At 34.4% G+C, this 23,203-nt stretch overlaps 2 protein-coding genes across 12 annotated transcripts; one reads left to right on the top strand and one right to left on the bottom strand.

Moving 5' to 3' along the window:
* Window positions 1–4,884: 4,884 nt before the first annotated feature.
* Window positions 4,885–7,001, top strand: LOC127113634 (E3 ubiquitin-protein ligase MBR2). Of its 2 annotated transcripts, none has more exons than XM_051046503.1 (5): window positions 4,885–5,520; window positions 6,053–6,202; window positions 6,297–6,395; window positions 6,475–6,621; window positions 6,727–7,001. In XM_051046503.1, exons 1-5 carry the CDS (start codon window positions 4,969–4,971, stop codon window positions 6,859–6,861), a joined length of 1,083 nt encoding a protein of 360 aa, XP_050902460.1. In that variant the 5' UTR covers window positions 4,885–4,968; the 3' UTR covers window positions 6,862–7,001. The 2 variants fall into 2 exon arrangements, with proteins under 2 accessions (XP_050902460.1, XP_050902463.1); XM_051046506.1 differs by having other exon boundaries at window positions 4,888–5,520; window positions 6,056–6,202.
* Window positions 7,002–7,284: 283 nt separating this feature from the next.
* On the bottom strand, window positions 7,285–18,673 carry LOC127112631 (uncharacterized). Of its 10 annotated transcripts, none has more exons than XM_051046449.1 (11): window positions 18,230–18,671; window positions 17,852–17,929; window positions 17,234–17,537; window positions 17,066–17,146; window positions 9,277–9,419; window positions 9,074–9,176; window positions 8,831–8,935; window positions 8,565–8,735; window positions 8,119–8,289; window positions 7,904–8,004; window positions 7,285–7,660 (listed from the first exon to the last, which is right to left on the bottom strand). In XM_051046449.1, exons 1-11 carry the CDS (start codon window positions 18,479–18,481, stop codon window positions 7,601–7,603), a joined length of 1,569 nt encoding a protein of 522 aa, XP_050902406.1. In that variant the 5' UTR covers window positions 18,482–18,671; the 3' UTR covers window positions 7,285–7,600. The 10 variants fall into 10 exon arrangements, with proteins under 10 accessions (XP_050902406.1, XP_050902450.1, XP_050902419.1 ...); XM_051046493.1 differs by having other exon boundaries at window positions 17,240–17,537; XM_051046462.1 differs by lacking the exon at window positions 9,277–9,419 and having other exon boundaries at window positions 16,923–17,146; window positions 18,230–18,673.
* Between the last annotated feature and the right edge of the window lie 4,530 nt (window positions 18,674–23,203).

Raw genomic sequence — 23,203 nt, 5'->3', positions numbered from 1 at the left:
TGCTTTATTATCATCCTATTGATACTCATATGGATCCCAACGTGAAGCTTCTTCCAGGTCGGAGGGAGTCCTTAAAAGGCCCGGAAAGATATTAACAACTTGTGGGTAAACTCAACCATCTTATTATCATCAGACCAAATATTACATTTGCGATGAGCATTGTGAGTCAGTTTCCGAATGCTCCTTGTGATAGTCATTAGGATGCAATAATTTGAAATCTTAGATATATACCGAATGCACCAAGAATAAGACTATTATATGAAGATAAGGGTGATGCTACAATCATTTGTTATTCAGATGCATACTGAGTTGGATCATTATCGGATAAGAGATCCACGTAAGGATATTGTGTTATGATTGGAGGTAATATGATCTCATGGAGAAGCAAGAAACAAAATACAGTTGAACTATTTAGTGCTGAAGTCGAATATCGTGTTATGGCAGCAACCTCAAATGAGCTTGCATGGATGAAAAATTTACTCTCAAAACTTAGGTTGGAAGATCTTCATAACACAAAATTCATATGTGATAATCAAGCGGCACTCCACATTGCATCTAATCTGGTTTCCCATGAACAGATTAAGCACATAGAAATATATTGTTATTATGTAAGGGACAAGGTACTTTTAGGGGAAATCACCACATATTTCGTCAAATCTGAAGATCAATTGGCTTATATGTCTACCAAATCTCTTATGGGACTCTCAAGTGGATTACATTTGTAACGGGCTCGACTTATACGACATATATGATTCAGCTTGATGGGGGTGGTAATATATTTGTATATAGAATAGTCTCACATCGATTGTAATAGGTACTTGCTATAAATCTCTCTCCTCTCTCTCTCTCTCTCTCCTCTCCGCTCTCTCTCTCTCTCTCTCTCTCTCTCTCTCTCTCTCTCTCTCTCTCTCTCTCTCTCTCTCTCTCTCGCTTCTCTCTCTCTCTCTCTCTCTCTCTCTCTCTCTCTCTTCTCTCTCTCTCTCTCTCCTCTCTCTCTTCTCTCTCTCTCTATCTATATTATATATATATATATATATATATATATATATATATATATTATATATTATATATATATATATATATATATATATATATATATAAAAATACAATCTTCGTAGTGCTATTTAAAATACACAAATTATTTAAATGTCTCTCACTTATACTTCAATAAGAACTATCTAACTAATCCTTCGATCTAACAATAAACCAATCCCAAACTAAATATTTCGTGACAAGAACAATCTCTCAAGCCCCTTTCATTCTACCATTAAACAACATATCATTCTTAATTAACCAAACAACCCTCACCACTGCTAACCAAATGATAATCCTACAATTTCTCTTAACCTCCCCCCCCCCCCCCCACCCCCCCCCCCCCCCCCCCCCCCCCCCCCCCCCTCATTACTGAATCAAACAACAGCAAATGATAAAAAATGTCAAGAGAAGAATTAAAATTATTCACCTCAATCCGATCAAAAATAAGGGACCAAACCCGAGTCACTACGATACAATCAAGAAAGAGATGACAGGGAGATTCTTCAGGGTCAAGGCATAATGGACAAACGAGACTATGAGCACCTGAAATAACTCCTTTCTTATCAAGGTCGTATCTAGTTTGCATCTGATTTAAGAGAAGCCTCCACACAAACACTTGAACGTACAATTTTTTTCCAAAAACACTTCAAATCTGTACCTAGAATGAAAACATGTTTAACACCAAAATACAATCTCAAGTACGCAGATTTGACGGAGAATCCGCACGAGTCACTTTACCATACGAGGTGGTCTGGAACTAACGGGGATGAAGCTAAATTCTACATAATAATGTTGATGTAGTGCAACTCTAAAGCTGTTGCAGTCGACATAAAATATGGATTTTCAGAAAAACATACAAATGCCAGGAATTCAAAGACTAATAACCAACATCACAAATCCTCACTGGTGGCTTTTGAAAACATTCAAACAACTCTGTGAATTGGCTGCACATGGACTCTTCTTCAATCCAACGATCTCTCCAGAAATCAACGTCTTTTCCACTTTGGACCTTACACGAGACACTCTTAAGAAACAAGTTGTTATCAAAACCCCAATAACTTTATAGAATCCATAAGTCTCTCCACCATAATTTTTTTTAAAGAAATACTAGAAATAGAAATGTCTCGAATTTCATTCTTGATGTCGTCATATTTAAAGACAAAAACCTTACGCCATAGTGAATTCCCCTCCGATAAAATCTTCTCCTACCTCGTTTACTCACTAAGCTCTATTTCTAATAAGTGGTATTAAAGCTTCAAAGTGTTTTATAACAAATACTTTTTATTTATTAGTAATAAATTCAAGTAAGCTCCACTAAATTTTAGAATTGGCATTATTTAGTAAAATATATCAAAGCTTTAACAAAACAAAAAAAAGTCGCTTTAGAAAATGTAAACTTTAATCAAGTGCATGGAACTAAGAGTAATGTTGCTTTACTTAGAAGGCTCTTTTGATATCAAAATTCAAGACACACCACATGATAACATCAACAATTTATGTTAAGGAGCTGGTAAATAAATGATAACCATGATGATGTAGTACAATACAACCCTAAAATGCATTTATGATTTTTGACCTCGTGATATCTATGTGAGATCCTTTTCAAATGTTGTCCACTCTAACCTCCAAAGTTCTTGCTTTTTAATAAGTAATTAAAGTTAATAAACTTTCATTAAAAACAAACTATTTAAAAAATATAGTTAAATCTTCACTAAAATAATTTTTATTAGTGAAGTTTTTTTCTCATAAATATTTTGGAGTCAATATGAATCTTTAAAAAGATAAAAATTACTCCTCAAATATGTATTATAAAAAATCATTTTCTTAAATTTATTGAATAACCAATATAAGTGGTTTATATAATAAACTATATATATTAATTATTTAATGAATTTTAAAAATAAAAGTTTCCATATAATAGAGATCAAATAGAATATATTTAATTTATTACAAAAGACTAATGAAGTTATTAAATAAATTAAAATAAAATTATTATATTTTCCTATCTCTGATTTGACCCTTTTGAATTTTTTTTTGTCCTTTTTTATAATATTATATTTTTTAAAATTTTAAATATATTAATTATTTATTTATCAACCTACCCTTATTTATTTTATCTTATTTTTTTACAACAACAATAAATATTATCATAAAAATTTGAACTAACTCTCCTTCTTAAATAACAAACTTATAAAAACAAAATTAATTAACAACAAATTTAATAACAACTTCAACCTTTTTTTTAATTCAGGTGATTTTGCTAAATGAATTATAGAAAATAATATTATAAACTAATGCGTGCTCCAAAATATTTATAGAAAACACAAAAATAGGTTTGCACTTATTTTACCAAAATTTATTTATCTCAATCATGTTTTACACTTGTTTTTATCATATTTACTTAATTATCAAGTAAAATACATGTCTAGTTTTTACTTTAAACAATAATTTGATATAAAGTGATGAAACCCACCTACGTTTTATCCAATAAAAAACCAGTGTTAGTGAAAGTCTTTGAAAAAGAGTGTTTTAAGACAAAATATCTTATGACTTTTGTATTATATTAATTTAATTAATTACATGACCCTTGCATTGCCCCTCCTACTACCTCTTTTCAACCTCACATTAAGCCACAATCCAAACCACTAAACTCCAAGGACACAATGAAAGAGAGTTTTCAACTTTTATTTTGATAGGTAGCATCAAATTTTTAGGGTTATAAAAAAGCACAAAAAGAAGCAAAAGTTAGTCACAAGATTCCAAGGCTTATTGATTGGAATTAAATAGCATTATATGCCCACAATTCCAACAACATGACAAATTAGAGCCCACCTAACAAACAACCCTCTATGGAAAGCAACCTCTCAATATTTTTAATTTATTCTTTCAAAACTAATCAAATCACATTCTCTCTTTTCACCAAAAAAGATAAATGCATCCACTTAAAGAAAATTCACGCTCTCTCCATTTTTGTTAATACCATTCATTTTACAAACCAATATTTTGAAAATTTAACATGAAATTATTTAGCTCAACTAATTCAATCATGGTTTAATTAAATTATTAATAAATTTAAATTTTAAAAACACCAGCCAAAAAATTTAAAATATAAAAGAAAAAGTAAGAACCGCTTCAATAATAATTAAACTCAATTCAAGTTCAACAAATTTAAAATATAATCTAAATCAAATGGAATCAATGGATAAATTAACCAAACTCATTCAATTTATTATAATTTTGAAAATATCATTATGGTGTAGTGGACAATATACCATTATTAAAAAGTTAACATTTTTTAAATTTAACATACAATAATTTAATGTCTATAAATAATTCTATTAAAAAATAATATTTACCAAAAACAAAAAGGATAATGATATAATTTTTTTAAAGTAACACTTACTATTAATTCAATTAATATATAATTAATTTAAAATTTTAATAGAGATACACTAATATAAAATAAAATTTACATTTTTATTCAATAGAAATATATAATTATGTCATGTCATATAAATAATTTAAATTTTTTAATTTAATTTACCAGAATAAATAATCGATAGTGTAAAATTAATTTACACACGGTCAATGCATCCTATTTTTCTTAATTTAATTCACAATAAAAATTATAACATTCAATTAAATGAATTAATCATATTTTTTAGCATAAGTAAAAATATTTTTCTATAAAAAAACTATCTATTTATTAAAACTAATTACAAATATTTCAAGGGTGTAAAAAAATATAGCTTTCATAAACATTTTCTAAAGAAAAATTACATTCCTTCCTTTCTACAAAATTAAAGTTTCATTCTTGTTTTTTTCTTTTTCTATATCTTCTTAAAATCCTACTAACAGTTACTAACAAATTCTCTCTCTCTCTCTCTCTCTCTCTCTCTCTCACTCACTCTTTCTCTCTCTAAAATCTAAATCATGCCTGTTCTCACAAGACGCATGAAATGGAGAAGACCCATTTCAGAAACTGATCCATCTTCACAAATTTCTCCCATAATCCAATCCATTTCTTGCAAATCCACAATCACCACCCTCTTTTCCACTTTCTCCAACAACGAAACCACACATGACAGTAACAAAAACAGGACAAATAGCAGCAACAAAAACAGAAACAGTAACAGTGTCAATAACACCAATACAAAGTTTTCTGCAGCATCAACCCTCAGAGGACTCGGTTGCACCGCCGGTGCATCGCAACAAGTGTCTGTACCGGCGGTGATCCGATCCTCTGTGGATTGGCAAAAGAACAGAAAAAAGAAGAACAGAAGGAACAGTAACATTAACATTAAAAGCAACAAAACATGTCATGGTGTTGTTGTTGTGGATGATGTTCCTTTTCAGGATGTTTGGTGTGGACCTGGAATTGGGTTCTCATCTGATGCTGTTTCTGAAGATTGTGTTGTGACTAGAAAAAATGTTTCTTCAAGAGGAAAACTTGATAACGGGGAAAGAATATCATCACATAGGGAGGTATATTTCTCATTTCTTACCAATGATCCTTCCTATTTTTCATTTCAATTTCTTCAAAAGTTTTTTTTTTTAAATGTGTTTAATTTAGTAAACTTAGAAGATTTAATTAATTGATTCTTTATGCATTATATATATGTCATGTGTTGCAATTAATTGATTCTTTATGAATTGGAATGCATGTGTCATCTTCATAGCTTGGGTTGGAAAGTCTAATGTTGATGTGACGATTCAAATAGGTGGATGCATTGAATTTGAATCTCCTAATGTCGTATACGCTTTCAATTTCTAAATTTCTAAATGTTGAGCATTTTCTTAATTGATTTCTTGTGGACCCCTTGAAAATAAGTCTAGTGTAGTGATCAAAGACTTTGAAATAATGTATCACTATAGCTTTTTGTTTTATTATATTGTACAATACATGTTAATGATAGGTTAGAGTTTTCTAATCATTCATGTTTGTCTTTAAGTTTCGTGATTGTTTTCGTTACTTCTTGTTCTTATTTATGTTCTAACTATATAGTATATTTATTAGCAGCGTTCATCTTATTTTGGAAGGCATAATTTAAATCAATCAAGTTTATCATTTTTGGATGATGATGACGATGATGATAATTCTGATGTTTTCACGACACGACATGGATTAGAGTCTTTTGGTAATGGTAGATTCTATCGTAATTCTGAGGTTGGTTATTACTTCTTATTACTCTCTTGTCTCCTTTTCATGTTGTTTTTTGTTTGAGACACTTTCATCGTGTTCTGTTGTTGTTGCTTTGAAGATAATGATAATTCAAGGAAAACGATTAATGGGAGGACGAGTTAATTCGCGCGACCAATTTAGAGATTGGAGACTCGATGTTGATAATATGTCGTACGAGGTTTGTTCTTTTCCAACAATGTTGCGATGATTATTGAGGTTAGTTTTTTTCAATAATGTTTCTGTTTTTTATTTTACAGCAATTGCTTGAGCTCGGAGAAAGAATTGGATATGTGAAAACTGGACTTAAGGAAGATGAGATGAGACATAACATAAAGAAGATTAAGGTTTTGGTTTCAAATGATATGTCAAAACATCAAATAGACAAAAAGTGCACAATTTGTCAAGTAAGTTTATGAAACTTAAATTAAGTTTCATATTTGAAAACTTCATGATTAACACTTGGTTTATATAATATAATGTCAATTCATGAATCTTTTTTGTGTTTTCAGGAAGAGTATGAATTAGATGATGAATTGGGGATGCTAAATTGTGAACACTGCTATCATTTTCAGTGTATAAAACAATGGCTTGTGCTTAAAAATTTCTGTCCGGTTTGTAAGCAAGAAGTTGCGGTTCGACGTTGACTCGAGTGGCGCGAATCTATTGTTTTATTTTTCTTTTGAAATTGATGTATATAGTTTTTCATATGCAATCTTTTATTAAATCTTTTGAAACCTTTGGTTTTTTTTAGTAAAGAATTGGAAACATGTGTTATATTTGGTAATGGTGTTGCTTGTGAGAAAATTATCCTTTTTCTTTCTTTTTTACTTTTGTCATGAAATTGGTGTTTGAATGCTTTTCAATGTGTTTTTCTACTTTATTTCATGCTTTGTTTTTAAAATAAAGGAGCACTTGATAATATGTTCCTTTTTCACTTTGCTGTTTTAGTTATTAAAATGACATTAATACCCTTATTTTAAATATAAAAAAAAAGTTTATTTTATATATACACAAAAGCAATATTGTTAAGTAAAAAAGTTTAAAAATGATCAAGTAAATAATTGGTGTATTCTATAAAATTAACAATTGACTTAATAAAAACAGATTGGATTACAACTTCACTTCCTACTAAGTTTGCAAAAGTGTTGCAATTTATTTACAAACAAAGGTTAATTCCTAATACATGCTTCTTTAGCATTCTGATAAAGTTTGAATGATTTAGTACAACCATCAAAGAATTTGTGCAGAGTTCTTGAGATAACTGTGACCTTGTATACTCTATTTACAGTTACATGTGTAAATGTTCTCTACGAGAATCTTCATATATTATAGATATATTATAGAATGTAGAGAAGAATGGTAGTATTATGGAAGAGCGACCGATTACGACATGTCATGATGAGTGAGGAATTCGGTTATACATGGATAAAGTTGATCTGCTGCCTGCAATTGGAATGTAAAAGTAAAAAAAGTTAAGAAAACTCGATTTTAAATCTCAAGTTGCTTGTGTTAGAAACAATACAAATAGAAAAACTATAGGCTTATTCTTCTGTTAATTATGGTTCTTCAACTATGCATTTTGTATTTTCAATCGCTTCTGTGTTTCACCGAGAGGTCCTCGAATCAATCAATCATATATATATAGTATATTTTCTCGGGAGCGGATTAATTGAAACAAAACCATACCGATCGGCCACCGACTAAGTCATAGTGGGCATAGTGTGGATCTCCAAACTCCCCAAAGACTTTGTATGTAACCAGTTCCTCAGGAATAAGCTTCACCGTTTCTGCTTAACATTTATGATTATGTTATGGTCATCATAAAAAAGTAATTTTTGCTTTAACTTTAAAATAAAAAGAGAGTTGAGCATTTAATGGATTAGTTAGTGAAGTTTTAATACCATATACAGCTTCTGGGGGGCAGATTAAGTCCTGGTCACCAGCAATTGCTAAAACAGGAACTTTACTTTTGCAGAGATGATCCTTGTAGAAGAACGTTCCACTCCTGTCGCGTAAACCGCCGTTCTGTAACACTGTTTTTAACTGCAAGAGAAGCTTAGAAGGCACGGTACCTGCCAATCACGGTCCAGTCGTTAATTGCGGATCAATCAAGAGTTGAGAAGAGAAACGTTTTGCGAGCAATTGCAAGACTTAAACCAAATGAACTAGTTAGAGTCTGGTTGAGTTGATTTATTTGAACTTACGAAAACAGCTTATGACATGTCCATAAGCTGTATTTTTTAGCTTTGATAGATTACGAAAACAGCTTATAGTTTATACGAAAACAGCTTATAGTTTTATCTTTTGTTATCGAAATAGCTTATACATAAGCTTTTTAAGCACTTACAGAAGTTATTCAAAACAAGTTTCTCAAACAATTTTTGATCCATCATGTCTTGAGCTGAAATCTGAGAATTTAGCCAAGATAAAACATACGGAGGATTTATCGCAAGAGGGTATGCGGAAGCAATCAGTGGTCCAACTGGAATAACCGGTACGTTTAAAGCCTGAACAGGTTCTACCTGCAAACAAACAAGTAGATAACATACATCACCACGCGCATGGAATAAAATAAATACTAACTTTTTTTGCCAAATCCGTTCTTTTAATCACTTGCCAGCGGTAAAAGCCATTTGAGAGATGATCTCGAAGGTGTATAGTCGAGTGATGATGCCAAAGTAACAACTGATGCGAACGCAGAATCCTTTCCATCAAAACCTGTCAGAATTTATAGAGAATAGGATGAAATATCGGTCATGATAGTGAAATAAATAAGCATTGATGATCAATGTTGTAAACAAGCCTCGTGAACTCAAAAGTTGTAGAAGAAATAGATGACATATCGGTTGGACTTACCACAACGCGAGAGCATTGCGTACAACAAGATACCCCCCATTGAGTGACCAATTGCGAGTAATTTTCCATCCATTGGTTGGCATTGAGCCTTTATATACTCCATCTAATGTACAAAAGTTTAACAAAATAAATAATTTAGAAACAAATTAATGATACAAATCTGAAATTCATATGCCAATACTCTTCAAGAATGTCCGCCTCACCGCGGCAGGTACATCTTCTTCAAGATAATGATCAAAGTCCCAATCATATTTGACAATCAACTCAATCTGTTTCTGAAATTCTTCTAAAGTGGTAGTAAAACGGTCCGGCAACTCTAAAATCTGCGGTGGGAAAATTTGTTGACCTTTGATCATAGTTTGAAGTCTCCGATTGAAATCCTTGATCTGACTAACAACTGCAGAGTTGTGTCTCCCTTCCGACAAATCTGAAAGAAAAAAACATCTTTTACTTTGTTAGTGTATACATAATGATACATTGTTAAAAATTACAAGCTCCAAAGTTTTGTAGCTAACCGCTACCGAGAAAGCTTAAAAGCCGTTCAGACATCCCTGTAAGAACCTCCATCAACCTCACCGTTGGCCGTGATTCCTCATATTTATCTTCCGATTCAAAGGAAGCACCCAGGTTCTTAAATTCCAACGCTCTTTCAAAAGCACTACTTTTACTGTCATTAATTGCAGAATCTATCTCAGACGAATCTGTGAGACACTCCTCGTCTTTCTCCAAGCTGTGTCCATATGTGCTCAACCCCGCACCTCGAACCTCAAGAGTCCATGTATCAAATCCTTGTGCCGACATGTACCGAGCAAATGAAGACTGAACACAAACAGCATACACTTAGCAACATCGATCTCACAAACAACATGCAGTTAGCAACATTGGTCATATATAACACAAGACTATTGTCAATAATAAACATGCTTAAACTTATTCCTTTAACACTATACTGTAGCACCGACACCTCTAAAAAATGTTCCGAACCAACACCGACACCTGTGATTATGGTTGATTTATTCATTTTTTCAAATTATTACCGGTATTGACGTGTCAGTGTCGGTGTCGTGTTTACGGAGTCTGAGATTCATACTTTTTTAATGGAAGAAACACAGTCATCTCACCTCAGGAGAGAGATCATAGCCAATAGCATTGGTAGCAACCCCTGACAACAACAAAAGCGGGTGATTCCTCAAAGGCGCCTGCATATCATACATAATACAGAAGCTTATACCTTTAACAAAAACCTTAACACATTCACCTTAGAATTTCAAAAAGTAAATGCAATATTGCAACAAAAAAAGTATTTAGTTAGAAATAAACTTTACACACTATTTTTAAAAACTAACATGAAAAATGTTTTAACGGATCATTGATCAAGCTTTTTTGTTTTCCTTTGATTTTCGATATAAACAACGAAATTGAAAAATACCCAGAAGATACATCATTGCACTGTGAAAAGGGTATCCAGAAAAAACGTAAAGTTAAGAGCTTTATGAACCTTGGGAGAAGGAAGGTAGCGCCAGAGAGCAAGTTTCCAATCGGAGTTTGGAACAGTGACACGGTGAAGCTCATCGGCAGTGCATATTGATTGTGCCTTTACGTTTTCCTTCTCCCAATGTACCTTCGCCGGAGACGGTGGCGAATCACGGCGGCAGTGAAAGCGCGGGGAGATGATTCGGGTTTCATGTTTCGGATCGGGTCGTGGTGGTTGGATGTAACTGAATGCTGCACCAATGTTGTTGAGAAACATTTTTTTTTGTATTTAATTTATTTTAGGGGTGTTATGTAGGTTGTTTAGCTATTTTTATTAAAGAATTCAATTGCACTTGAGATAATTCAAACAAAGTAGTATTTGCTTATATAGATAGACAACACAACTAAGTAATTGATAGTTGGTACATAGATGCGTGAATAAGAACATGTACTCTACTTCATGATAGGAAGACCAATACATACATAAAATGAGTATGCATAACAATTTTGATAAGCTTTTTCTTTTATAGAAGTGAGATTTATCAATTTAAGTTTTAAATAGTTTTATTTACTAGATAAACTCATTGAAAATTGTATGCGAGTATGTGGATGCCCATAAACATACCGTATACGTACGTTTAAAGGAAAGATGTGTCATTAGCTATTGAAAATTTGAAATGTAAAATTCAAAAGGAGGAGCTCCATTATGTTATTCATATATATCTATTAGGTGTTAATATGTGAGACACTTTTATGAGAAGAGAAAAAAAGAGAATACGAAAATAATGATTATATTATTGAAGAATGATTGTATTACAAATTGATTTATATATGTATGTATTTATATATAAAATTACTTGACTACTAAGTAACAAATATAACAAATTAAGTAATAAACCATAAATCCTAATTATCTTTTTGGGGCTTGGGCCACACACAACTTGGATTATATCTTACATCTTAATATACCCCCATATAATCCAAGTTGTCGAACATATGATAATCATAGTTTATCTGAACTATGCCCAATTTCTTTCTCAAATTCAGGAATATGTCGATCTTCAATCCTTTAGTAAAAATGTCGGCCAACTGTGTTTAACTTGAGCAATGCCTCACTTCAAGTTCACCTCGATTTACCTTCTCCCTTAGGAAGTGAAATCTAGCTTCGACGTGCTTACTCCTTTCATGCAAAATTGGATTCTTCGCAAGATTTATGGTTGACTTGTTGTCGATCTGTAGCACTAGAGATTTCTTCACTTCGACCTCCATTTTTTCAAGCACAAATCTGATCCAAATTGCTTGACACGCAACATAGGATCATGTTATATATTCAGCTTCACACGATGACAACGCCACCATAGGTTGCTTTCTCGAGCACCGTGAGATTGGGGAACCAAACACTTGAAAGAAATAACCATTTGTGCTTATTCAATCTTTCTTATCTCTGCACCAATCAACATCTGAGTAATAAGTAATCATAGCTTCTTTATTTTTGGAGTCTCTTCAAAATAGAATTTTGTAGTTCATCGATCCTTTTAAGTATCTCAGGATTCTTCTTGCAACCTTCATGTGTGAGACCCTTGGTTCACTCATGTATCTGCATACTAATCCGACTGAGAAACTCATACCAGGTCGACTATTGCACACATATCTTAGAGATCCGACAATTTGTTTGAAGAAAGTTGCATCGACTTTGTCTTCTTCTCCATACTTCTCCAACTTCAAGTTTGGTTCAACAGGTGAAGATGCAGGAGTCAAATCATTCATTTGGAATCTCTTGAGAATCTCTTTGATATACTTTCTTTAATGTAGCACCATACCTTGCTTCGACATTTGAAATTTCATGCCTAGGAAATAAGACAAGTTTCCTAGATCCGGCATTTCAAATTCCTTCTTCATCAGCTCTTTGAACTTCGACAAGTTCTCCAAGCTACTTTCTATTACTAATAGGTCATCAAAATATAAGCAGATGATTGTTATATCTTGTGCCACAACCTGAACATATACACCATACTCAGATTTGCATTTGACGAATCTCAATTTAACTAAGTATTATTGATCCTCTTGTTCCATGCCCTAAGTGCCTGCTTGACACCATAGAGCGCTTTGCGCAACTTGTATACTTTCCTTGTTTCCTCCTGAATCACAAACCCATGAGGTTGTCTGAGATACGCCTCTTCATCCAAAGGTCGATTCAAAAATGTTAATTTCACATCTAAGTGAAAAGTCGACCAACCTTGCTTGCATGCCAAGGCGGCGACTAGTCGAATAGTCTCCAATCTTACTACTGGTGCATATACTTCAGAGTAGTCGATTCCTTCTCTTTGAAGAAAATGTCGAGCTACCAATCTCTCCTTATGTCTTACTATCGACCATCAGTATTATGCCTCAACTTGAACACCCATTTCACTTTGATAACTTTTGTATGTGTTGGAAATTCGACTAACTCCCATGTGTTATTTCCTTTGATTACTTGTAACTCTTCGACCATAGATGACTTCCATTGTTTATGATTTAAGGCTTTGCTATAGTTGATTGGTTTAACACCTGCAAGTAAGGAGAAATGAACTAATTCTCCATCTGGTGTGATTCCATCATCACCGGTCACTTCATATTCTTGAAGTCTTGTTGGACGAACTCTTGTACTTTGAGGTCTTTGGCTCGTAATAGCTACACCATCTTCGACTTTGGTTGTGTCGGGCATGTCATCAACTGCTTCGACTTCGACTAGAATATCGACAATATCTTCGATTACAACATCATTACTTGTTTCGTCGAAATCATAGTTCATCAAAGGCTTGTTAATTGCATCACTAGAATTCCAATCTCATGTAGAATTTTTATCAATCACAATCTCGACTCATCATGATCTTCTGATTAATTAGATTGAACAACCTGTATGCACAAATTTCATGATATCCTACCAGAATCATAGGTTCACTCTTGTCATCAAGCTTCCTTCTTCTAGCATCAGGAAAATACTTGTAACAAATAGATCCAAACACCTTCAGATGACTCGCTGATGGTCGTTTTGTTGGTGTAAGCCCTAGAGGCCAATACTTTTTGATACTTGTATCGAATTATTTATTAATAATAAAAGGCATTTTCTTTATTATGGTTGATTAATAAAGTCCCTGGAATAGATAGTCCGTTTAATGTATTAAGTGTGACTTAATCATGAGAACACATTAAACATAAGGACACTATTCTTAAAGTATCCGTAGTCAAGCTTTAGTGTGAAGTGGGATAACATTAAAGCATTAAGACTATTATGTTTGTAGACTGATGATCACATCTCATGGATCATGGATAAAGAGTTATCAAGTCTTAAACATAGGTATGAATATTATGAGTAATATTTATACCGGATTGACCCGCTATGAGAATACTATATAGAAAGTTATGCAAAGTGTCATAAGTTATTCTCATGGTGATAATGGTGTATACCACTCTTCGACCTGAAACCACTATGGATCCTAGATGTAGAGTCGAGTGCTTTATTGCTGATCCAACGTTGTCCGTAACTGGATAACCATAAAGACAGTTGATGGGTACTCCACGAAGCATGCTGAGGGACATGAGTGACCTAGATGGAATTTGCCCATCCTGCATAACAGGATAAATGTCTATGGGCCCAATATTGAACTGGACAAGGATGACACGGTCTATGCCTTGTGTTCAATATAGACATAAGGGCAAAAGGGTAATTATACACATAAGTATTATCACAGAAGGAATTGTCAGATCACATGACATTTTCGTGTCTTGGGTAGCAGTGATGTGTTGCTAGATATCGCTCACTGTTTATTATGTTAAATAGGTGATTTAATATAATTGTCAACGCCGCGAAAACCTACAGGGTCACACACAAAGGACGGATTGATGAGAGATAGAGTAACTAAGGAACACCGTAAGGTACGGTGCACTTAAGTGAGTAGTAGAACATCGTAAGGTACGGTGTACTTAAGTAGAATACGAAATATGGTAAGGTACCATGGGCTTAAGTGATTTTGGGCATATTATAAGATATGGGCCAAAATACACTTAAGTGGGCTTTTAGCTTGAAGCCCACACAAGTGGTTCTATAAATAGAACCCTTGTGCAGAAGCATTAATTGCGGTTGCATTATTTCGTTTTCTCTCTCTCACTCAAAGCCTTCATTCGTACCAGCTAGCACTGTGATTGAAGGAATCCGTTCGTGTGGACTGAGTAGAGACGTTGTCATCGTTCAACGTTCGTGATCGCTCCGTGGATCTGCATCAAAGGTTTTGATCGTCACAAGAGATCTGCACCAAAGGTTTTAATCGTCACAAGAGGTAAATATTCTATCACTGATCATGACCATTCGTAAGGATCTCTAAAGGAGAAAATTTTAATTTCCGCTGCGTTTTGGACCGCAATTCTCCTTCACGTTTTCCACTCCAAACTTCTTTAGGAATCTTGTTCTTTAACTTCTTGGTAAGGCAGTTGTGCAGAATATAAACATCAGTGGAAACAACTTCATCCCATAAGGATTTTGAAAATCTCTTCTGCCTCAGCATGCATCTCGCCATGTCCAGTATGGTTACATTTCTTCTTTAGACTATTCCATTATGTTGAGGCATGTAGGGAGCGGTTACCTAATGATCAATACCATGTTCTACATAAAATTCTTCAATCATCTTGGATTTGTATTCGCCACCCCCATCTATTTGCAGAACTTTGATCTTCTTCTCACTCAAGTTTTCGAAAAGCATTTTGAATCTCTTAAAGATTTCAAATATTTCGTCCTTTTGCTTGATCACATAGATCCATAACTTTCGACTAAACTCATCAACAAAGGAAACAAAATACTTGTTTTCACCAATGGTATGCTCTTCAAAAGGTCCACATACATTTGAATGTACAACTTCGTGTATACAGGAGGATCTCATTGACATAGTCGAAACGAAAATTTTTCTGGATTGCTTTCCGACTAGACAACATTCACAGAGTTTGTTGGGAATCTATAGACTTGGTATTCCAGTTACCATATCTTGAGTGATAAGTTGATTGAGTGGTCAAAAATTCCAAATTCCAAATCTCAAATGCCACAGCCAACTCTTCTTGTGGTCGAGAATAATTTTTAGACATTGTACTTAAGTCGAACTGATCATGGTCTTGAATGTCATATTCTTAGAAAAGAGGATTTCAAAGCCAAATTATTTTGAGTGTCGAACAATTCCAAGGTTTCATCTTTCATAATCATTGAGAAACCTTTTTTGACCTGTTATCCAACACTTAGAAAATTGCACTTTACTTCAGGTACGTAGAGTACATCTTTGATCATAGATTTTCCTACATTACTCCTTTGAATAACTATGTCGCCAGTATCTTATGCTTGCAACAAGCTATTATCATCAAGTTTGACCTTTCTCTTCTTTGACGAGTCATAATATGCTAACCACACTTTTCGACCAGTCATGTGATTCGAGCAGCCCGAGTCAAGGGACCAGATCTTGGAGTCGACATGGTTGTCTCCAGCTGCATCCATAACCACCATATCTTCAGAATCATCTGAATCTTGGCGTGCAAATCCTTCATCCTTACCTTTTTGTAGATCCTTATCTTTATTGTACCAACAATTCTTGGCCACCTGGCCCCATTTTTCACATTTTTAGCATTGCACACCTTTTTTTATCTTTGTCTTTCTGATAGAAGTTTCCTCCTCCTCTTTTCGAGGATTCAGAAGCCATATCATTGACCTTGTTCTTTTGAGGGTTTGATCAATACTTCTTTCTCTGAGTCTTGTCTCCTTTCCCTTTAAACTTTTCGGAACCACCATGCTTCTTCCAAGCTTGAGCATGCAGTGCTTGTATCGAATCTTGAACCTCTTTCCTTTCAACAATCCTAATCTCATGCGCCTCTAATGAACCAACCAAATCTTCCAATCTCATGGTTTCAAGATTGTTGGATTCTTGAATAGCTACGATAACATGATTAAAGTGAGAGGTCAACATACGCATTACCTTCTCAACTATCATCTTATCATTTATGGTTTCACCATAACTCTTCATGAGATGGACGAGACTTTTCACCTTCGACACATAGCCTGCAATCTTTTCATCTTCTCCCATTTGCATTAATTCATAGTATCGTCACAAAGTCTACAATTTGATAACTTTGACTTTCTCACCTCCTTCATAGCATTTGACAAGAATATCCCATATCTCCTTCGCCGATTCAACATGAGAAATTATTTCAAAATTCGGTGAATCTACCACCCATTGGTTGGCATTGAGCCTTTATATACTCCATCTAATGTACAAAAGTTTAACAAAATAAATAATTTAGAAACAAATTAATGATATAAATCTGAAATTCATATGCCAATACTCTTCAAGAACGTCCGCCTCACCGCGGCAGGTACGTCTTCTTCGAGATAATGATCAAAGTCCCAATCATATTTGACAATCAACTCAATCTGTTTCTGAAATTCTTCTAAAGTGGTAGTAAAACGGTCCGGCAACTCTAAAATCTGCGGTGGGAAAATTTGTTGACCTCTGATCATAGTTTGAAGTCTCCGATTGAAATCCTTGATCTGACTAACAACTGCAGAGTTGTGTCTCCCTTCCGACAAATCTGAAAAAAAAAACATCTTTTACTTTGTTAGTGTATACATAATGATACATTGTTAAAAATTACAAGCTCCAAAGTTTTGTAGCTAACCGCTACCGAGAAAGCTTAAAAGCCGTTCAGACATCCCTGTAAGAACCTCCATCAACCTCACCGTTGGCCGTGATTCCTCATATTTATCTTCCGATTCAAAGGAAGCACCCAGGTTCTTAAATTCCAACTCTCTTTCAAAAGCACTACTTTTACTGTCATTAATTGCAGAATCTATCTCAGACGAATCTGTGAGACACTCCTCGTCTTTCTCCAAGCTGTGTCCATATGTGCTCAACCCCGCACCTCGAACCTCAAGAGTCCACGTATCAAATCCTTGTGCCGACATGTACCGAGCAAATGAAGACTGAACACAAACAGCATACACTTAGCAACATCGATCCCACAAACAACATGCACTTAGCAACATTGGTCATATATAACACAAGACTATTGTCAATAATTAACATGCTTAAACTTATTCCTTTAACACTATATTGTAGCACCAACACCTCTAAAAAATGTGTGTCAGTGTTCCGAACCAACACCGATACCTATGATTATGGTTGATTTATTCATTTTTTCAAATTATTACCGGTATCGACGTGTCAGAGTCGGTGTAGTGTTTTCAGAGTCTGAGATTCATAGCTTTTTTTAATGGAAGAAACACAGTCATCTCACCTCAGGAGAGAGATCATAGCCAATAGCATTGGTAGCAACCCCTGACAACAACAAAAGCGGGTGATTCCTCAAAGGAGCCTGCATAACATACATAATAGAGAAGCTTATACCTTTAACAAAAACCTTAACACATTCACCTTAGAATTTCAAAAAGTACATACAATATTGCAACAAAAAAAGTATTTAGTTAGAAATTAACTTTACACACTATTTTTAGAAACTAACATGAAAAATGTTTTAACTGATCATTGATCAAGCTTTTTTGTTTTCCTTTGAATTTTCGATATAAACAACGAAATTGAAAAATACCCAGAAGATACATCATTGCACTGTGAAAAGGGTATCCAGAAAAAACGTAAAGTTAAGAGCTTTATGAACCTTGGGAGAAGGAAGGTAGCGCCAGAGAGCAAGTTTCCAATCGGAGTTTGGAACAGTGACACGGTGAAGCTCATCGGCAGTGCATATTGATTGTGCCTTTACGTTTTCCTTCTCCCAATGTACCTTCGCCGGAGACGGTGGCGAATCACGGCGGCAGTGAAAGCGCGGGGAGATGATTCGGGTTTCATGTTTCGGATCGGGTCGTGGTGGTTTGATGTAACTGAATGCTGCACCAATGTTGTTGAGAAACATTTTTTTTTGTATTTAATTTATTTTAGGGGTGTTATGTAGGTTGTTTAGCTATTTTTATTAAAGAATTCAATTGCACTTGAGATAATTCAAACAAAGTAGTATTTGCTTATATAGATAGACAACACAACTAAGTAATTGATAGTTGGTACATAGATGCGTGAATAAGAACATGTACTCTACTTCATGATAGGAAGACCAATGCATAAAATGAGTATGCAAACAATTTTGATAAGCTTTTTCTTTTATAGAAGTGAGGTTTATCAATTTAAGTTTTAAAGTAATAGTTTTATTTAGTTTTAAAGGAAAGACGTGTCATTAGGTATTGAGAATTTGAAATGTAGAATTCAAATGGAGGAGCTCCATTCTGTTATTCTTATATACCTATTATGTGTTAATACGTGAGACACTTTTGTAAGAAGAGAAAAATGATAATATGAAAATAAAGATTATATTATTGAAAAATAATTGTGTTACAAATTGATTTATATATGTATGTATTTATATATAAAATTACTTGACTACTAAGTAACAAATATAACAAATTAAGTAATAAACCATAAATCCTAATTATCTTTTTGGGGCTTGGGCCACACACAACTTGGATTATATCTTATATCTCAATATACCTCCATATAATCCAAGTTGTCGAACATATCATAATCATAGTTTATTTGAACTATTCCCAATTTCTTTCTCAAATTCAGGAATATGTCGATCTTCAATCCTTTAGTAAAAATGTCGGTCAACTTTGTTTCACTTGAGCAATGTCTCACTTCAAGTTCACCTCGATTTACCTTCTCCCTTAAGAAGTGAAATCTAGTTTCGATGTGCTTACTCCTTCCATGCAAAACTGGATTCTTCGCAAGATCTATGGTTGACTTGTTGTCGATCTGTAGCACTAGAGGTTTCTTCACTTCGACCTCCATTTTTTCAAGCACAAATCTGATCCAAATTGCTTGACACATAACATAGGATCATGTTATATATTCAGCTTCACACGATGACAACGCCACCATAAGTTGCTTTCTCGAGCACCATGAGATTGGGGAACCAAACAGTTGAAAGAAATAATCAGTTGTGCTTATTCAATCTTTCTTATCTCCACACCAATCAACATCTGAACAATAAGTAACCATAACTTCTTTGCTTTCCGAGTCTCTTCGAAATAGAATTTTGTAGTTTATCGATCCTTTTAAGTATCTCAGGATTCTTCTTGCAACCTTCATGCGTAACACCCTTGGTTCACTCATGTATCTGCACACTAATCCGACTGGGAAACACATATCAGGTCGACTATTACACACATATCTTAGAGATCCGATAATTTATTTGAAGAAAGTTGCATCGACTTTGTCTTCTTCTCCATACTTCTCCAACTTCAAGTTTGGTTCGACAGGTGAAGATGCAGGAGTCAAATCATTCATTTAAAATCTCTTGAGCATCTCTTTGATATACTTTCTTTAATGTATCATCATACCTTGCTTCAATATTTAAAATTCCATGCCTAGGAAATAAGACAAGTTTCCTAGATCCGACATTTCAAATTCCTTCTTCATCGGCTCTTTGAACTTCGACATGTTCTCCAAGCTACTTCCTATTACTAATAGGTCATCAAAATATAAGCAGGTGATTGTTATATCTTGTGCCACAACCTGAACATATACACCATACTCGGATTTGCATTTAGCGAATCTCAATTTGACCAAGTATTCTTAACCCTCTTGTTCCATGCCCTAGGTGCCTGCTTGACACCATAGAGCGCTTTATGCAACTTGTATACTTTCCTTGTTTCCTCCTGAATCACAAACCCAGGAGGTTGTCTGAGATACACCTCTTCATCCAAAGGTCGATTCAAAAATGTTGATTTCACATCTAAGTGAAAAGTCGACCAACCTTGCTTGCATGCCAAGGCGATGACTAGTTGAATAGTCTTCAATCTTGCTACTGGTGCATATACTTCAGAGTAGTCGATTCCTTCACTTTGAAGAAAACCTCGAGCTACCAATCTCTCCTTATGTCTTACTATCGACCATCATTATTGTGCTTCAACTTAAACACCCATTTCACTTTGATAACTTTTGTATGTGCTGGAAGCTCGACTAACTCTCATGTGTTATTTATTTCGATTACTTGTAACTCTTCGATCATAGATGACTTCCACTGTTTATCATTTAAGGCTTCACTATAGTTGATTGGTTTAACACCTGCAAGTAAGGAGAAATTAACTAACTCTCCATCTGGCGTGATTGCATCATCACCGGTCACTTCATACTCTTGAAGTCTTACTGGACGAACTCTAGTTCTTTGAGGTCTTTGACTCGTAATAGCTACACCACCTTTGACTTTGATTGTGTCGGGAATGTCATCAACTACTTCGACTTCGACTAGAATATCGATAATATCTTCGACTTTGACATCATTACTTGCTTCGTCAAAATCATAGTTCATCAAAGGCTTGTCAATTGCATCACTAGAACTCCAATCTCAGGCATAATTTTTATCAATCACAATCTCGACTCATCACGGTCTTCTGATTAATTGTATTGAACAACCTGTATGAACAAATTTTATGATATCCTACCAGAATCATAGGTTCACTCTTGTCATCAAGCTTCCTTCTTCTAGCATCAGGAAAATGCTTGTAACAAATAGATCCAAACACCTTCAGATGACTCACTGATGGTTGTTTTCCACTCTAAACTTCTTTAGGAACCTTGTTCTTTAACTTCTTGGTAAGGCAGTTGTACAGAATATAAGCATCGGTGGAAACAACTTCATCCCATAAGGATTTTAGAAAATTCTTTTGCTTCAGCATGCATCTCGCCATGTCCAATATGGTTATATTTCTTCTTTATACTATTCCATTATGTTGAGGCATGTAAGGAGTGGTTACCTAATGATCAATACCATGTTCTACATAAAATTCTTCAATCATCTTGGATGTGTATTCGCCACCTCCACCTGTTTGCAGAACTTTGATCTTCTTCTCACTCGGGTTTTCGAAAATCATTTTGAATCTCTTAAAGATTTTGAATATTTCGTCCTTTCGCTTGATCACATAGATCCATAACTTTCGACTAAACTCATCAACAAAGGAACCAAAATACTTTTTTTCACCAATGGTATGCTCTTCAAAAGGTCCACATACATTTGAATGTACAACTTCGTGTATGCATGAGGATCTCATTTGCATAGTCGAAACGAAAGATTTTCTTGATTGCTTTCCTACTAGACAACATTCACAAAGTTTGTTGGGCATCTCTAGACTTGGTATTCCAGTTACCATATCTTGAGTGGTAAGTTGATTGAGTGATCGAAAATTCAAATTTCCAAATCTCAAATGCCACAACCAACTATGTTTGTGGTCGACAACAATTTTTAGACATTGTACTTAAGTCGAACTGATCATGGTCTTGAATGTCATATTCTTAGAAAAAGAGGATTTCAAAACCAAATTATTTTGAGTGTCGAATAGTTCCAAGACTTCATCTTTCATAATCATTGAGAAACCTTTTTTGACCTGTTGTCCAAGACTTAGAAAATTGCACTTCATTCCAGGTACGTAGAGTACATCTTTGATCATAGATTTTCCTACATTACTCATTTGAATAACTATGTCACCGGTATCTTCTGCTTGCACTAAGATATTATCATCAAGTTTGACCTTTCTCTTCTTCGACGAGTCAAAATCTGCTAACCACACTTTTTGACCAGTCATGTGATTCGAGCAGCCCGAGTCGAGGAACTAGATCTTGGAGTCGACATGGTTGTCTTCAAATTCACTCATAACCACTAAATCTTCAGAATCATCTAAATCTTGGCGTGCAAGGTTCACTCCTTCCTCCTTACCTTTTGCAGATCCTTATCTTTATTGTACCAACAATTCTTGGCCATGTGACCCCATTTTTCACATTTATAACATTGCACACCTTTTTTCTCTGTGTCTTTCTGATAGAAGTTTCCTCCTCCTCTTTTTGAGGATTCAGAAGTCATATCATTGACCTTGTTCTTTTGAGGGTTTGATCAAAACTTCTTGCTCTGAGTCTTGTCTCATTTGCCTTTGAACTTGTCGGAACCACCATGCTTCTTCCAAGCTTGAGAATGCAGTGCTTGTATCGAATCTTGAACCTCTTTCCTTTCAACAATCCTAATCTCATGCGCCTCTAATGAACCAACCAAATCTTCCAGTTTCATGGTTTCAAGATTGTTGGGTTCTTGAATAGCTACGATAACATGATCAAAGTGAGAGGTCAACGTACACGTTACCTTCCCAACTATCATCTTATCAGATATGGTTTCACCATAACCTTTCATGAGATGGACGAGATTTTGCACCTTCGACACATAGCTTGTAATCTTTTCATCTTCTCTCATCTGCATTAATTCATAGTATCGTCACAAAGTCTATGTGAAGACATGACTTCTCAAATGTTTTGATGACGACAAACTTCTCTACAAGTCTAAGATTGATTAACAAAAAGGATTGATCAAGATTCAAGCTCATGAAGGAAGTTTTCAACTAAATGATCAACTCTCGATGAAACTCATGAAGACTCGTATTTCAAATGAATAGGTATAACACTTGACCTCTAGATGATTATACAAGTGTTCAAAACATGTCTTATTCATGCTATAATCATTGGAAGTAATTTTATGCATCAAAGAAATCATAACACTTCATTTTTTAAGCTATTTTTCAAATATGGGATGAAGTAATCGATT

The sequence above is a fragment of the Lathyrus oleraceus genome, chromosome 1, assembly GCF_024323335.1.
Source record: "Lathyrus oleraceus cultivar Zhongwan6 chromosome 1, CAAS_Psat_ZW6_1.0, whole genome shotgun sequence".
Taxonomy (NCBI): Eukaryota; Viridiplantae; Streptophyta; class Magnoliopsida; order Fabales; family Fabaceae; genus Lathyrus; species Lathyrus oleraceus.
This window is presented reverse-complemented; position numbering and strand designations above follow the sequence as displayed.